Source organism: Macadamia integrifolia, chromosome 13, assembly GCF_013358625.1.
Source record: "Macadamia integrifolia cultivar HAES 741 chromosome 13, SCU_Mint_v3, whole genome shotgun sequence".
Lineage (NCBI taxonomy): Eukaryota > Viridiplantae > Streptophyta > Magnoliopsida > Proteales > Proteaceae > Macadamia > Macadamia integrifolia.
This window is the reverse complement of record NC_056569.1, coordinates 16,731,837-16,749,541: the sequence shown is the minus strand read 5'-3', so window position 1 is coordinate 16,749,541 and position 17,705 is coordinate 16,731,837. Positions and strand designations below refer to the sequence as shown.

The window sequence follows — 17,705 nt, the reverse complement described above, 5'->3', positions numbered from 1 at the left end:
AAGTGACTCTAGTTGAATCAAGTTGAGTTGATTTCACATTAGTTGTATTCTAATACATATATATATATATATATATATATGTATGTATGTATTAGAATACATATATATTCTAATAAAAGTATCCCTCTACATTTATAGGATACATATACGTACTTCAATTTTTTGGTAAACTTTTCAATCTGACATAAATACCCCTCTACATTTCAAGAATCCCTTCATAATTATTCATTCTCTCCCCACTATCCGTAATTACTCTTTGTTCTCTGAAGAAATACCAATTGCTTTCTTAATTTCATTTACTTTCCTAATTAATTTCTTTATTAATTAGTAACTCCCACACCTCTCTCTCTCTCTCTCTCTCTCTCTCTCTCTCTCTCTCTCTCTCTCTCTTTCCTAATCTTTTTCTTACTACTTTATCCTCCGTTCTTATTTAAATACCGCTATTTTTCTTTATTACACTTTTTGTCATTATATTTTATTTTTATCAAATCATGGGTACCATTTATTAAATAAATTTATATTTCTTTACTCAAATATTTACTCCCACCAAAACAATCGTCTCCCTCCTCAAATCAGCTCTGTTACTTTCTTCCTCTGTCTTCATATTGAAAGGTACTCTCTCTCTCTCTCCCTCTCTCTCTCTCTCTCTCTCTCTCAAACATTCCCGTTTGATTTCACTTTTTTCTTGAAAAGTTTCTGCCAATGGGATTTGAATCACTGTCATTGTTGCGAAACTTTGAAATGAATTGAGTTTCAGTGGGGGTTTTTTTTCAAGGATGAGCATTAATTTCTTTATTAATTAGTAACTCCCACACCCCCTTCTCTCTCTCTCTCTCTCTCTCTCTCTCTCTCTCTACCCTAATCTTTTTCTTACTACTTTATCCTCCATTCTTATTTAAATACCCTTATTTTTCTTTATTACACTTTTTGTCATTATATTTTATTTTTATCAAATCATGGGTACCTTTTATTAAATCAATTTAAATTTCTTTACTCAAGTATTTACTCCCACCAAAACAATCGTCTCCTTCCTCGAATCAGCTCTGTTACTTTCTTCCCCTGTTTTCATATTGAAAGGTACTCTCTCTCTCTCTCTCTCTCTCTCTCTCTCTCAAACATTCCCATTTGATTTCATTTTTTTCTTGAAAAGTTTCTGCAAATGGGATTTTAATCGTTGTCGTTGTTGTGAAACTTTGAAATGAATTGAGTTTCGGGGGGTGTTTTTTCAAGGATGGGCAAGAAGCGAGTGATGTTGCCGGTGGAGGAAGTTGATTTGACGGCAGTCAAGTATGAACACGAAGCCATACAAGGTTAGATAGCTTTTCCTACCCATCGTTTCATCATCTCTAACCGTTTATGGATCCTCCGTTTGGTTGGTTTGATTTATAATTCTTCATTTTCAATCTTACATTTTTATTCGTTTTCCTTCTAAATTTTAGAATATATCTATCTATCTATGTATCCTATAAAAGTACATACTTCAATTTTTTGGCAAACTTTTCAATCTGACATAAATACCCCTCTACATTTCAAGAATCCCTCCATAATTATTCATTCCCTCCCCACTATCTGTAATTACTCTTTGTTCTCTGAAGAAATACCAATTGGTTTCTTAATTTCATTTACTTTTCTAATTAATTTCTTTATTAATTAGTAACTCCCACACCCCTCTCTCTCTCTCTCTCTCTCTCTCTCTCTCTCTCTCTCTCTCTCAAACATTCCCGTTTGATTTCATTTTTTTCTTGAAAAGTTTCTGCAAATGGGATTTGAATCGATGTCGTTGTTGCGAAACTTTGAAATGAATTGAGTTTCAGGGGGTGTTTTTTCAAGGATGGGCAACAAGCGAGTGATGTTGCCGGTGGAGGAAGTTGATTTGATGGCAGTCAAGTATGAATACAAAGCCATACAAGGTTAGATAGCTTTTCCTGTCCATCGTTTCATCATCTCTAACCATTTATGGATCCTCCGTTTGGTTGGTTTGATTTATAATTCTTCATTTTCAATCTTACATTTTTATTCGTTTTCCTTCTAAATTTTAGAATATATGTGGCTTAGTTTGGAATCATAAGTGATGCTTTGACTGAGATGGTTACGTCTTCTGATATGGTTTATTTCTTACAGCTCCTCATTTAACAGGGTTTGCATTGAAGTTCTTCGTTTGGTTGCTTGAAGCTCCACTTGTAGGGTCCTTAATCCTGTGTTTATTGAAGAAGCATAACAGAATGATTGAGGTTTGATTACATGCTAAATAATCTTTGTTTTCCCTATTACACAGTTCCTAATTGGATTGTTTAGAGACTAACGAAAGGCTGTTTTTAATTTGTAGGAATTGTAGTGGACTGTGATACCAGAAAAACCCATGTTTAAACCTGAGTTCCCACCTCAAGGTTTTTCTTGTTCCTACATTCGTGATTCATTTTTATTTTTTAAATTTATATTTTATATTGTTCAATGACCTCATCCCTGTACCAATGCTGCTGAACACCATACAACTTATTGAATGAAGTCTGAGGCTGAGCATCATTGGAATTATAGGCTTTTACTTCCACAACCCATTCCCATGATGACCAGAACTGATATCTTCTCCTAATCGATAAATGTTTCAATGCCCACAAAAAAAAATAAAAAATAAAAACTAAAAATAAAAATAGAATTGCGGGATAATCCACAAAGCAATCGATTTGTATCATAGATTCATGTAAATCAAAAATTTCATGGTAGCTAGATTCTCATGGATCTTAACAAGCAGGTTTTCATAATCTCATTTGAGAGAAAATGTCATTAGTTTTGATGGGTTTTTTAAGAACTTCTTAGAATCCAAGGATTTGTTTACATGGACCATGGATTTACTTCATGGTATTGGATCGAGTATTGGTCTATCATCTGTGGTGGATGCTTTTACCCTTAAAAATATTGGTACCGATGCCAAGAGTTATTTTTTAATTATATTACCATATGTCCATACCATATCACCAATCCAGAATCAACGTTGACTGATGCCTATACCACCAATCGGATACCGATTCTTAAAACCCTAGCACAGATGGTCTATCGATGGGTGGGAAAGAAGTCGGGGCTCATTCCATGTAATCAATTTTTATTGCAGTAGATGTTTGTTTAATGCGATTTATCTATTGGCGAATCCCTAGAGATGTTGAGCTTTAACATTTTTTCTAATACAATGATATTTGACTAGATCCTAAAGAGCTCTAGTAGATTCTTTCAGATCTACCTTTCTTTTGGGTATTAGATAGTTTAAAATTTACAGTAGTCAAATGGGATGTTTTGTTATGATTTGGTGCAGGCCAAGATAATGCCCTGTGTCTAGGCATTTCTATTTGAGAATGGGAATTATCACTTGCAGATACCACCAAATCCCCTTTTGGAGACTATCAATTATCTAATCCTTATGAAAAAAACTCTCAATTAAGATTAGTAAATGAGTAAAGACTGAGATGGAATTCATGAAATTTGTACTTGCCAATATCGAGTGATGAGGAGCAAGTAGTATTATGTAAAGAGTTATTATTGGCTTGGTGCCTTCTTTCCACATATACCTTACTAAAAAGTATTAACATTTCTCCGTAGTCTTTCATTACATTTGTTTCGTATTTATTCTTTTCTATATCTCAATAGATTTGTGGTCCTACTTTTTAGAACTTTAAAATTGTCGAGGTTTGTAAGTTGCTACATGATTTTTTATTTTTTAGATTATCTCCAAATGGCCGAATTCCTAAGTAGTGGCCTTTAATTTACCTATATGATGCATCAATTAGTGGGTATTTCCCTCATCCCTTTGTATCACTGCAAGTCCATACAAGCTTGCACATACTTTAGTTCCTTAGCCAATACACATTGGTTTGATTCTTTACCCACCCTGTCTTATTTGTAGCTATGGATTAAGCCAGACTATTGTATAATAGTTTTTTATTACCATGGTTTAGTGTATTTTCTCTTTCATTTTTTTTTTTTTTTTTTTAAGATATTGATTTATAATTAGCAAGAAACATTGAGGATCCATAACTTGAATAAAGCCAATTAACATTGAATGATAAAATTGGTGACCATTGATCTTTTGTAGAATGTATAATACTTGAAATATATTATAAATTATATTTATGCCTTGTAATGTACATATTAAGGTTGAAACTATCAACTACATATGTGTAATAGACTCGCAACTTTGATCATACTAATTTTCTACTTCCGTTAACCACCAATTAAGCTTTGCATTGAACATTCTCGATCTTTATCAACCACCTTAACTTCCATTGTATAAGATTCCATAGGAAATTTTTGGTGAAGATTCCATAGAAATCTTGAGGTGTTCTTTTAACTCTCAATATTAATTTGACCCTTAATAAAATTTAAAATTAATATTTAATCATATTCTTAAATTACTAATCGCTTCAATGGATATCATATATGATTAAAAAGAATTTAGTTTGATGTAGACAATTTGTTCTCTCTCTCAAACAGACACAACACGCACACACACACACGTGCATTTGTATGTGCACTTTTACTAGTATATATATATATATATATATTCTAGTTTTAGGAAATTTGACTAGCAGTGTGGGAATTTGTTCAAAACAAAAAGGAAAGTCAGCCAGTACAAAGGATCAAAGTGAGTGGGTTGGACTGACTTATTTTTGGAGTGTTTCTTAAATTTTTCTTCTTTGCCTGCATTGTATGTTCTTGCATGACTTGGTTGTGGATGTGCTATCTTTTTGTTTTGATGACCTCTACAATGGTGGATTGGTGGACTTGACATGTGGAAAGTAAGACAGGAAAGAAGGGACATGTGCAGATGCCCATAATTTTGTGTGTCAATGTGATAAATGGATGTGCATCATGCAGTGTGCTGGGCTAGGTTATCATCACCCTAAGTGCTACAACCCCTTGTCTGTAGGGGGTTGGGTACGGACTAATCCCTACATACATGGCTGCCTAATCAGTAGTGCACTATTCCATGGTACGACGTACTGTACCTGAGATGGATGTGGATAGGAAATGACATACTGTATGCCTGATGTGTATATTTTATGGGGTTACTAATTAGGGGTTAGCCGGGGAACCGAGGCTCTGACTGGGACTGGCTGACTCCTGCCTGCAACGAGCTTGTATTTCTGAGGCCCAATGTATAGGGTAAGAAATGCCACTTACGTTGCGTAGCACTATACCCATATATGATGAGACTTAGTAATGGATTAGGGAGTAGATTAAGTTAATAAAAAGGATTCATGAGCATCACTATCTGTGTGAAATATGAGCATGCCTTGCATCATATGTATTGCATGTGCTTGCATGCCCCCACCTCCTCACTTAGCATGACGTGCTCAGTCCCCTTTATCTTAATCCTCTAGATGACGAAGGCAATATTTTACCGACTCCCGGCACTGATTATGTGACAATGGCCATGGATCACATGACCTATATTTAGGAAGGTGAATTCGACCATGGACCCGCTTGTGACTGTGACGATTGTGCCTACGGAGGCGAGCACTTCTGAGGAGTAGATTCATCTCTACTTATTCTTTTGTGTACATATGTGCTCTAGCAAAAACGTCATTTTGTGGCTAGTCTGAGCTTATTGATGGTTTGTTTACATGGAATTCATTATATTTTGTGTATATATTCTTTTGGTATAATTTATTATAGTTGACTGTAAATTATGGATAACTATAATTATAATATCACTTAGAGGCATTGGATGGCTATGGATTTTACTTTGCAACTGTGCTATATGTGAGTCTCTGATTTTTAGTTGTATGTTGTGGTGTTGCGGGCCACTTGGAGTCTTGATCCTGGGGAAAACAAGCTGACTGGATACGGTGAGGTGTCTAGTGGCAGCATACCTATGCCGTATTGAGGGAAAGGTGTGACAAATTGATTCTAGAAATTACCCTAAAAACTAACAATGACTATGGATTGGAATTGGATTGTCGAAGAAAGATTATCTTCTTGATATATGCAAGGACATTGCGTACAATCAGTATTCCAAAAGATCTTTCTCTCTCTCCACACTGTTATAGCAATTGAAGTTATAACATTTCAGTCCAGCCTTTTCGTTTCCAAATTTCGGTTTGGTAGAGAGATTTTGTCAGAGAGAGAGAGAGAGAGAGAGAGATAAAATTGGGGATGGAATTTGATCCCTGTTAGACCTGCTAGACAATTTAAACAAAATAAATTAGAGAGAAAGAAAGAAAAAGGGAAATGGCTCAGTGAAAAGAGAGAAAGGAAAGAGGGTTGTAAGAGGAGAGAATTATTGGGGAAAAATTTCCCATATTCTAGGCCTATTGGACGATTAAAAAAAAAAAGAAGAAAGAAATAAAAGGAAAGGGCAAAAAATGAAAAGATAAGGGATGAGAAAGAGGTGCGTGTGATAAAAAAAAAAAAAAAAAAAAAAAAAAAAAAATGGAAATAAAATAGGGGAAGGAATTCCCTATGTTTTATATTGGGACGGATGAAGGATAATAAGATAAAAAAAAATCGATTTTTTAATAGACAACCAAGGATATTTATGTTGATCTCGACCAATATGGGCTGATCCGGATCATTATGGCCTTGTCCAATCCCGATACTGATCCAGTATCTTAAGCCATGAATGGGGCACCCTTTAATATCTATTTAGATGTGATGGAAACCAAAATCTTATATTTGAGTAGTGTAGCAAGTTTTGGTACGTCACACCCTAGAATGAATGTAGTCCATGTACCAAATGGGCTGATTGTTGGGCATGGTCCAAGAATCATTATGTAAATTTCCAAACTTCCCATATCTATACATACCCAGTTTTCCTTCACCCACTAGTGAAGAAGGAATCTCTTGACTAATGCCATATGTAATGTCTTATTGGGACTATAAGGGATGTTTTTGACATTGTACAAATGGTTGAGAGTTAAAGCGAGGCATTGTCTAACAAGAAAGAAGGCAAGAAAGAGAAAAGAGATTGAACAACACTTTCAATTGAAGTTATCATGCCCCAATCAATTCAAATTTTGGTTGGGAAGACAACTTATGGGGAAAAAAAAAAAAAGTGGACAACAACAATAATAACAACCAATATCTTATCCCAACTAAGGGGTCAGCTACATGGAGATTCTAAGCAAGGACTTGCAGGCATACTGGACAATGAAAAAAAAAATTAGAGAAAAAGAAGAAAGAGGGAGATGGCTAGTTGAAAAGAGAGTTAAGGGAAAAGAGTGTTGGTGTACGTTGTCTTGTATTCCGTTGCAGTTTAATCTAGGGAGTACTGGTGCAGTACCTCGACAGGCAAGACGACGGTCCCGTTAGCTGGTTAACGAGCTGTGAGAGTTGCAAAGGGGGCAGGAGGCCCCCCTGCATAGTAGGGGTGTAGGGGGGCGCAGCCCCCGCTCGAATTTTTTATTTGAGGGCAATTGTGTACTTTTTGGATTAGGGTTTTTTGTTTGCTATATATTTGTAGCGAGAGTTACTTTTTCTGTAATGCAAGCAATACTGAGAGGTGTGAGGACGAGCGTTGTAACCCTATTCTCTATTGATAGTGAAGCAGGATCTCATCTCACTGGGGACGTAGGCAACCTTGCCGAACCTCGTAAAACCCGTGTACATTGTTTGTTCTGTTTTTCCATTATCTTCTGCATCGTTTTAGGATTGCATTTCTACAAAGAGGATTGTAAGCAAAGAGAAGATGGGGAAATATTTCCCATATTCTAAGCCTCTTCTTTTTTTTATGTTTTTTTTTTCTTAACCAATGTGTCTAGGCCAGCTTACACCATCAGGGTCTCCACTTAAATTGTAGATGCACAAATGGAAAATCAAACCTTGGACCATGTGCCTATCCACACAATCTCCAATTCATCCTAATCATCTGGACAACCCACGAATGGGTTGCATCACTATCAATTTAATTTCCTCTCACGTGATAAATAACTAAATTTAATTTTTTTTTCACCGTTTAAAATGGGTGTTAAGTAAACAAGATTTTTCTCATAATATCTAAACTATCCTCCTAAATGTAAGATACACATTATACCTCTATGAAATAAATCGATCACCACCACTTCCTCTTTCTCTATGCATCTCCTGTTGCGTTCCATGGAGCTTGAATGGAGCCCTATAGAAGCTAAGAGTCGTAGCAATTTCTCCCATCCACTTCTTCGATTGAAGCCCTAAGGGTTGAAGCACTGAAGGTCATGATTGGAGCCCTAAAGGGGTTTGTCGCTTCAGTGCTTAGGAGTAGGAGAAGAGACGGGACAACCCGAAATCTGCAAACTTGACTTGGAAATTTTTGCATAGGAGGATGTTGTTAATCTTCAAATCACAGTGGATAATATCAACATCATGGAGATATGGGAGTGGTTGGGCCGTCTCTGTGGCGATACTCATACGAGTAGGCCATGGAAGCAAACCAGACTCTGCTCTATCTCCATGAAGATGATCGGCGACGGTTCCATTGGAGATAATAAACGAGGAGGAGTTTTCAGCTGTGGCGTGAATTGCAACCGTAGAGGGTGATGAGGTTCTGGTGACACAAACGGGTGAGGATTCCAATTTCATTCACGAACTGCTCAATGCGTTTGCAATTGGTCTCATAGAGGCGCTTCACCGTAACCCTCTCGCCCATCCTGTAGCTTCCCTGTTTACGAATTTTGAAAATAGGGGTTCATCAATTTAATTTCCCTTTTGAAGAAGGGGAAGGATGATTAGTTATTCTTGATTTGTGCTTTCCATAGTAGACGGTGCCAAAGCCTCCATCGCCAAGTTCTTGATTGGAATTGAAGATGCTAGTAGCTTTTACGAGTTCTTCGTAGGTGAAGATAGGGGCACCATAGCGGGGATAGGAAGCAATACTTCCAGAATGTCGGCCTAAAGAAGGAGACGAGCTTCTGGTTTGGAAATGGGAATAGTGGGCTCCCTTCCAGGGGCTTTGGTAGTATAGTAATGAGGAAGAAAACTAAGCATGATAGAATCTTTATGCATAGGGGGAGGTGATTGATATTTCTGAAAAAATGCAGGGTCAAGTTGATATTTCTCCATAGTCCAAGGAAGAGGAGTAATATTTCCTCAAGAACAAACTAATTTTCAATCACTTTTTCAAAATCTTTTATTTTCTCGATATTGGATACACGTGAAGGATGTCTATCAATTTCATTTCCTTTTCAATGAAAAATATCTTAATTTTGCACAGTTTTATTCCCATTTGGGACATAAAAAAAGAGGATTTCCCATACTACCTATGTGGAAAGAATCTCTTATGTCACATCAATGGCGACCCCCTAGATGGTATTATCAATTTGACTATATTTGATTTTAAGGGAAATAAAATCTTCAAATTCAAAGTGAAAGTTTTGTAATCATTATTCCATATAATCAACATTTTAAATAGACTGAAATAGAAATTTGTTTCTGGCTGTTGGATCTGAATAAGGGTAGAATTTGGAAGATTAATGCTATATTTTGATTGTTGTTTTGACATCCATCATAAAGTACAAATCGCAAATAAGGATGGTATGTATTAAATTTTCTCTGTTATTAAACTTTGATGGCTCTTATGCTCATTTAGCTACTATAAATTATTTTGTTGAAATCTTCTTGTTTACATTTTTGCATTATGCGATTGAGGAGTTTGGTATTTTGATGCTAAAAACATATTGGTCTACATATAGTGGGACCACTACTATAAGACATACACCGAAACTAGGAATTTGACTCTCCATCATCTTCTGATTATATGAGGCTCGAAGTGCATTGCTCTCTCTCTCTCTCTCTCTCCCTCCCTCTTGTTTATTTTAATAATTTTTATTCATACTGGCTAAGATGTCAGAACGATACAATGTGAGGCAAGATTAATTTTGCAATATTAATGTTGATGCAGTATATGCCTCAGGAAAATGTGGTAACAAGTGCATCTCTCTCTCTCTCTTGTTTATTTTAATAATTTTTATTCATACTGGCTAAGATGTCAAAACGATACAATATGAGGCAAGATTAATTTTGCAATATTAATGTTGATGCAGTATATGCCTCAGGAAAATGTGGTAACAAGTGCATCTCTCTCTCTCTCTTCTTTATTTTAATAATTTTTATTCATACTGGCTAAGATGTCAAAATGATACAATGTGAGGCAAGATTAATTTTGCAATATTAATGTTGATGCAGTATATGCCTCAGGAAAATGTGTAACAAGTGCATCTCTCTCTCTCTCTCTCTCTCTCTCTCTCAACCGACTACAAATATATATATATATATATATTTTTTTTTTTTTTTTGGTTAATCGAAATTTTTTATATAGAGGAAAATGGTTACAAGCCAAGGCATCCACTTCACAGAGCATGGAAAGGAAAGCCAAGAAGTGGAATGAGGCCCATAGTTAGCAAATTTGGATTCGGGAATTATTCGGGCGGAGAATTATTCGGAATAATTCAATTGATTAATTCAAGGATTTGGTCAAAAAAGCGGTCAAAAAAGCAGACAAAATAAAAATCGGAGTCGGATTCGGATTCGAGAATTATTCGATTAAAAAAATAAAAGTCGGGCAAAAAATTCGGATATTATTTTTATAGTTTATTGTATATTTTTTATTTATCAAGTTATTAACTTGATTTGTATACTTAGAAAGAGCAAATTACTTTATACAATAAAGTAAAAAACTATGAAAAAATTATCATTGAGCGATGGAAACAATGGTTATTGTAATCCAATTTCTACTCATAAAATAGATTAGGCCCCAAAAGAGTGAAAGCAAGATTACAACTACAATAAAACAAAAAAATAAATTGACCACAAAAAATTTTCACTATCATTTTGCTTGGGTTCACAAGACCCATATTGCACTAAGACGCACTAATTTTTCAAAATTAAAGCAACAATATAAAAGAAGATTGATTGATACGGCGATATGAATCTGTCCTGGTCCCCCGGAACCTCAAATTATCCATCAAGGCTTGATATCTCTCCTATCTTAGGATGAACTGATGAAGTTATGAGAATAAATGAAACAAATAGTAGATTCGTACGATTGTTACAGAAGAATTAGGTGGAGAAAAAAGATGGGAAGAAGGAGGCGGAAATTTGTGGAAGAAGAAGATTGAAAAGAAAAAAAAAAAAAAAACTATTTCGGTGATGGGTACCGTGGGTTTCATATATGACATTTTTTTTTTTTTTTTTTAAATATTTTTTAAGTGTACCGAATAATTCGGTTTAATTCGGTTCGGCCCGAATTATTCGCGTTTTAAATTCAAATTAGTAAAAAGCGTGTTTTTTACCTAATTTTATTTTTAATTCGGATTCGGTCCGAATTTTTGATTTAATTAGGAAAAATTCTGTTCGGCCGAATAATTCGTGAATTATTCGGCCGAATTGTTAACTAGGATGAGGCCAGACTATCCTACACCAGCTGGATGGGTCTCTTCTTCCGAGGGTCTCGACAATGCCGTTAATAGCCCATTGGAATATGAGAGAAGGAACACTCAATAGGCTTAGCACAGATTTGCCCGATATCTTTTCTAATAGGGAGGATTTCTAGGGGAGCACATTTGGACTGGTCAGATGGGCAATGGATGACCTCCAAGTTTTCCAACTCCACCAAAAAATGAAAGCAACCTTGAGAAATAGCATCTAGAACTGCTGCTCTTATTGCCTCAGCCTCACCCAAGACAACTAAAATTGGGGAGGCATCATGCTCATGAACAATGAATCCAATGCCACCAGAGTGATCTTCTTTGGGGAAGGAAGCATCCATGTTAATTTTAACTAAGCCTTGAGAAGGAGGGTTCCAAATAGTGTGAGTATGTTGAGTAAGGATAGAGGGGCTCTTATCAACAACTGAGGTGCTTTGAGCTCTGCAAAATTCATTAAAGTAATCCTCTATTTTTCTAATAACCTCTGATGGTGACCATTTCACCTTGTTGAATAGAAATATCATTTCTTGCTAACCAAAGTGTCTATGCAATAAACGAACAAAGGCTGAATTGTTTCCTAACTCCAGACTTATCATGTGAGCTAAGAATACACCATTGTTGAACCCGAGAATGGATACGAAGTCTGTTGTCCTCTAGAATACAGGGAGAGAGAGAGAGAGAGAGACGATCCAAACCACATTGCTTTAGAAAAAGGGCAGTGAAGTATGATATAATCAATCAATTTTGTTAATTAATTTGAGTCAAACTAGGTCCTAACCAAGTTCCTTCGTGGGTCGCCCACTTGAGGTAATCATAGACCCACTAGGATTAGGAACCCTAGCTAGCCAATTCTCTATAATTAAGAGGGTTTTGACCACAAAGTTAATTAAGGTTTTGACCTAATCTCAAAAGCTCTCTCTCTCCCTATTCTCTTCTGTCTCTCCCATTAAGAGTGTGTGTCTCCAAGAATCTCCATTGTAATCTTTAGATTTGCAGGGTGGAATATTACCTAGCGAGATCGCCGCAACCTTTCGCCCTTCGCTGTTCATACGGATCAACGCGTGGTGCAACCCGATCCATTTCGCTACGAGGACAGCTACATCAAGGTAATTATTGATACCCTATTTGCTTTCCATTCAACATTGGTATCAAAGCCTGTGTTCTTGGTTGCGCTGAGAATCACCATGTCTCAATGCATGTGATTGTGCATAAACACGTTGTGCCTTATAGTGTTTGGCCACGACCATACCCCACCATGAAATCCCTCACCCCTCTTGTGTTATACGCTTCATGCTCATCATTGTTTGCTGCCTTCATGCACATCATTGCTGCTGCCCGCTGATCCGCGGATCATCGCCTTCAAAATTGAAGAACTCGTAAGGTTTTGCTCTTTTGCTATTGGGGAGAAAGGGAGTGGGTTATGGGGTTAATGCTTTATTATATATTTTAAATAGTAATGATTGCAACCCTTAAAACAAAAAAAAAAGTAAATAATAATGATATGTTTGTTTAAGAAAAAACTTGGATAACTTTTGTTTGGATACTATTCGTAAAAATATCCACTATTTGTAATTTTTTTTTTTGTTTAATAATTCAAAAAGGGAACAATCATTGGGAGAATATATATATATATATGTATGGTTCTTTGGTTTTGGCCAACACAGGGAACTATTCACCCTATGGGATTTTTCCCCTATACGTACCCTTACTAATTACAAAAAAAGAAAAAAAAAGAAAGAGGAGGAGTTTTACTATCTTTTGCTCATGGTTTGAGAGATCGGATCCGAATGAATTAGTATTGAGATCGGTTTTGGATCGACAAGTATTGAAAAGTTCAAATCCCTGTTTGCAATTTTTTTTTCACAAATTATTGGTTGTATTTAAGGGTTTATTTTTATAATGTAATTTATGGTGTGGGTTTGTGTAACCCTACCTAAAATTAGGGTTTTCCCTTAATGACTTTGGTTAAAGGGGAGGGTACTTTATATGATTTACTTGAAATTGTTGATATGATGATGCATATTTATATTGTTTGCTTTACATTATCGGGATTATTGGCATGACTCAAACCTATGACCTTCACGTTATTCGGCCAGATATATTATTGCTTTGAAATGTGTTTTAGCATATATATGTATATGTATTGGAAAATTATCATACCCTGCAATGGTGGTTATAACTTGTGACTCGCTCCACTTGTTGGGATGCGTGGTCGATTGTCGCCCATTGACCCATGATTATTTATTCTTCTTTTGGGTAGGAGATCATGATTGGTACTTTATAAGTAGGCATATTCCTATGTATGTGCGTTAGAGGTAGTCTTCATGAATGATGTAAAGTGCGGTGCTGCCCACTCAGTAGATTGATGTAGTAGGACATTTAAAGGATGTAAATATTTTTTGGGACAATGTAATTAATTTTTTGAGAAGCCTTATAAAGGGAAAGCATCTCGCATTGCATATCATACGCTTACATTACCTCGACATGTCACTTTAAGTACCAATCAGGTTCCTATGTGGGACCTATGCGCACTCGTTTGTATGGCGTAATTTTGTGGATTAAAGATACCTAATTCTCCTTATATTTTTTCGAAATTGATTAAAATTATGTCTCTAACCACACATGTGAGATTTGATTATGAGCCTAGCGAAATTTTTGGTCTCACGTGTGTAATAAGGAACCATTAATTTTAATCAAGGTTTCTGGAACAAATTCTTAATGCGTACCTAATGTTTTCCTTGCACATTCTTATCTATAGTGATATGACCCTTAATCATGTTGTTGCGGACCTCACCAAGGGTGACAAATTGACTGGACCCAACTATGACATATGGCATCGAAAGATTAAATATTTGCACAATGAGAAAAATTACCTGGAGTATTTGACCATTGTTATGGACAAACCTGTTGAGGGTACTACCACTCAACACCGTCATGATATGGAAGCCTATAATCAATGGGTAAATAAAGATCGCAGTACGTGCTTTATTATGTTAAGCGCGATGTATGATGAACTCATTGGTGATTATGAAAAACACCACAGCTAAGTCCATGTGGGACCAGCTGAAAATTGACCTCGAAGGTACATCTACTACAAGGTTAAGGAGTATGACCTTGAAGCTTGAGATGTATAAGATGGACCCTAAACACACCATGCCTGAACACTTTAGGATGGTAAAGGATATGATTCGGAAGTTGAAAGATGCTAGGACCAACCTTATTGATGAGCAGCAGGTTCAAGCTGTCATTAGAAAACTACCCGATTCTTAGAACCCCATAAAGCTCATTCTCACACACAATGAAAGCATTAGAAATTTTACTAACATTGCACTATATATGGAATTTGAGGTGGAGTGTCAAGAGATGAACTGTGTAACTGCCTTAGTCGCCGAAGGAGGTAAGCACAAGTTCAAGTACAAAAGATAAGGCAATCTATGAAATTAGAGTATGAATCAAAACCAGGTGCCAAAGGAAGGCAAGCCCGCCAAACGCAAAATAGGCAAGCATGGTAGAAAGAAATATTTATCCAAGGTTAAATACTACAACTACCAGAAGATGGGACACTTCACTCGTGCTTGCACTAAGCCGAAGAAGGTACCATTTCTATCCCACTCTCCTTATCCATTTGTTTGTACCCATGTTTTTCTTGCCCATACACAGTCTGATTGGATTGTGGATATAGGAGCAACAAAACATATAGCACAAGATCGAAGGGTTTTGTAGATTATCGTAGAATCTAGTTGGATCCCAGAATGTGTTCATAGGGAATGGCACTAGTGAAGTAGTTTGAGGAGTTGGTACTTATTAGTTCAAGATGTGTCCTGGGTGCACCTTGCTTCTTCGCAATGTGCTCTACACACTGGATATTTACCAAAATCTACTTTTAGTTTCTATGTTATTACCTTTAGTATAATCTTTCTATATTGACGGTTGAACTTTAGAGCTTTATTTGAGTGATACTAATGTTGGACTTGGATCCTTAATTGATGGATTTTTTAAATTACATTTAATTGATTTTGCTTCATATGTTTTTTATGTATTTAATACATATGATAATTCTAAATCTATTGCATAACATGCTAGAATAGGACACATAGGGCGAGATATGATGGTTAGGTTAGCTAGAGAAGGCCTTTTAAGCTCACTCATTAAAGTCATCCTCCCTATGTATGAGCCCTGTCTAGTAGGTAAGGCTCATTAGAAGCCTTTTGGAAAGGCAGTCCAACCTATCCAGCCTCTAGAACTTGTCCACACAAATATTTACGGACCTATGAATGTAAAGGCACACCATGACACATTTTATTTTCTCACATTCATTGATAGTTATTCGCGATACGATTATGTGTATCTGATCGCTCACCACTACGAGGCATTAGATTGCTTCAAACGCTTCGTGGCAGAGGTTGAGAATCAGTCAAGTATGAGCTTAAAAGCTCTGCACACTGACCGAGGACGCGAGTATCTATCTGACTAGTTTAAAGAATTGTGTGAGGAGAAGGGGATATCAGGCAATTGACAATTTCTCATACTCCACAGTAAAATGGCATAGAGAAAAGGAGGAATAAGACACTCTTAGATATGGTTAGGTCGATGATGGCGCAAACCAACCTCCCAATATCTTTATGGGGGGACGCTCTTTTGACTACTGCCTACATCCTTAACCAGGTGCCTTCACAGTCAGTTCCTTCGACCTATGTGTTATGGAATGTCGCAAAGCCAAATTTAGGGCATATTTGTCCATGGGGATCAATAAGTTATGTTCATAGCAGCTCCCATAAGTTTAGGAAGCTTGGCCCTAAAGGTAGGAAACACATCTTTTATAAAATACTCCGACAGCTGAAGGGTTACAATATATACGGTGTACACCTTGACAGAAGAATGACCAAAATAGAGTCATGGGATGTTGACTTTATTAAGATAGACTTTGCTAGCATTAATGACGCCAGTAGGGGGATCTCGACCTCTTTGAGATAGAGGATGAGAAAAGAATTTCACCTACTCTTGGCGAGGGTGGAGAATTAACTCATCCTGTAACTGCCAGAGAAAGTGGGACTGATCATCAGCTCAATGGGAGTATACCAACCAGTGGAAGTGTACCACTAGACAATCATCAAAATTCCCTCAAGGATAGGAGCACTCGTGGGTATATTCCCGTCATCTTTTTAAGATTGAAGGGGGAAGCTCTCATTGGTGTTCTAAAGGATGAGGATGAGCCTACATCTTTGCGAGAGGCTCTCTCTTCATTTGCTAAGGATAAGTGGCAAGCTGCTATGGAGGATGAACTGAGTTCTATGAATAAGAACCAAGTATGGGAGTTAGTTGACCTACCCCCTGGGCATAAGACCATTGGAAACAAATAAGTTTTAAAGGTCAAACACAAGACAGATGGTTCAATTGACAAGTATAAGGCACGCCTTGTGGCAAAGGGCTATACCCAAAGGGATGGTGTAGACTATGAAGAGATTTTCTCCCCAGTGGTGAGAATTGCCTCAATTCACTTCTTTCTAGCCATTGTTGCAAAATTGAATTTGAAACTCTTTCAGATGGATGTTAAAACTACATTTCTCAATGGAGAACTAGAAGAGGAGATCTTTATGGATCAACCAGTGGGTTTTGAGGTCAAAGGACAAGAGCGTAAAGTCTACCATCTCAAACGTTCTATATGTGGCCTTAAACAATCGTTTAGGCAATGGTATTTTAGATTTCATTATGCCATTACCTCTATTGGTTTTGAAATGATTGAAGAGGACTACTGTGTATGTGAAACGCTCCAAGAGAAGTTTTCTTATTCTATTCTTATATGTTGACGACATTCTATTGGCTGAGAATGACATAGAGATGATTGTCGCCACTAAAGAGTGGTTATCTTTTACTTTTGAGATGAAGGACATGAGTTAAACCAACTTTGTGTTAGGCATTAAGATCATTAGGAACCGCTCTAGGAATCTTCTTAGTTTGTCTCAAGAGACTTACATAAAGAAGATCCTTGAACGATTCCACATGTATAAGTCTAAACGCATTAATACTCCCATGGACAAGACCTGTGTTGTGAGCCTTGACCAGTGCCCTAGATTGATGTGGAGAAGAATCAAATGTCCAAAGTACCTTACGCTACAACTATAGGCAATCTGATGTACGCGATAATGTGCGGAGTGAATTAGATTCCTATACATCAATTTAGTTATTCTAGTCAGTTTGAGCCTATACTATCCATGGATAGTCCCTATACCACATATCAGTTGAATTCCCTTAGCCAAGACTCAACAACATACCTATAAGAAAAGTACTGGCATGTGTCATCATGTATACCACACTGGC

At 36.6% G+C, this 17,705-nt stretch overlaps 1 protein-coding gene across 1 annotated transcript; it reads left to right on the top strand.

Annotated features, from left to right (window-relative positions):
- Window positions 1-898: 898 nt before the first annotated feature.
- On the top strand, window positions 899-2,611 carry LOC122059185 (fatty acid amide hydrolase-like). Its single transcript, XM_042621865.1, has 5 exons — window positions 899-1,077; window positions 1,231-1,310; window positions 1,815-1,910; window positions 2,122-2,231; window positions 2,327-2,611. Exons 2-5 carry the CDS (start codon window positions 1,232-1,234, stop codon window positions 2,333-2,335), a joined length of 294 nt encoding a protein of 97 aa, XP_042477799.1. The 5' UTR covers window positions 899-1,077; window position 1,231; the 3' UTR covers window positions 2,336-2,611.
- The last annotated feature ends 15,094 nt before the right edge of the window (window positions 2,612-17,705 follow it).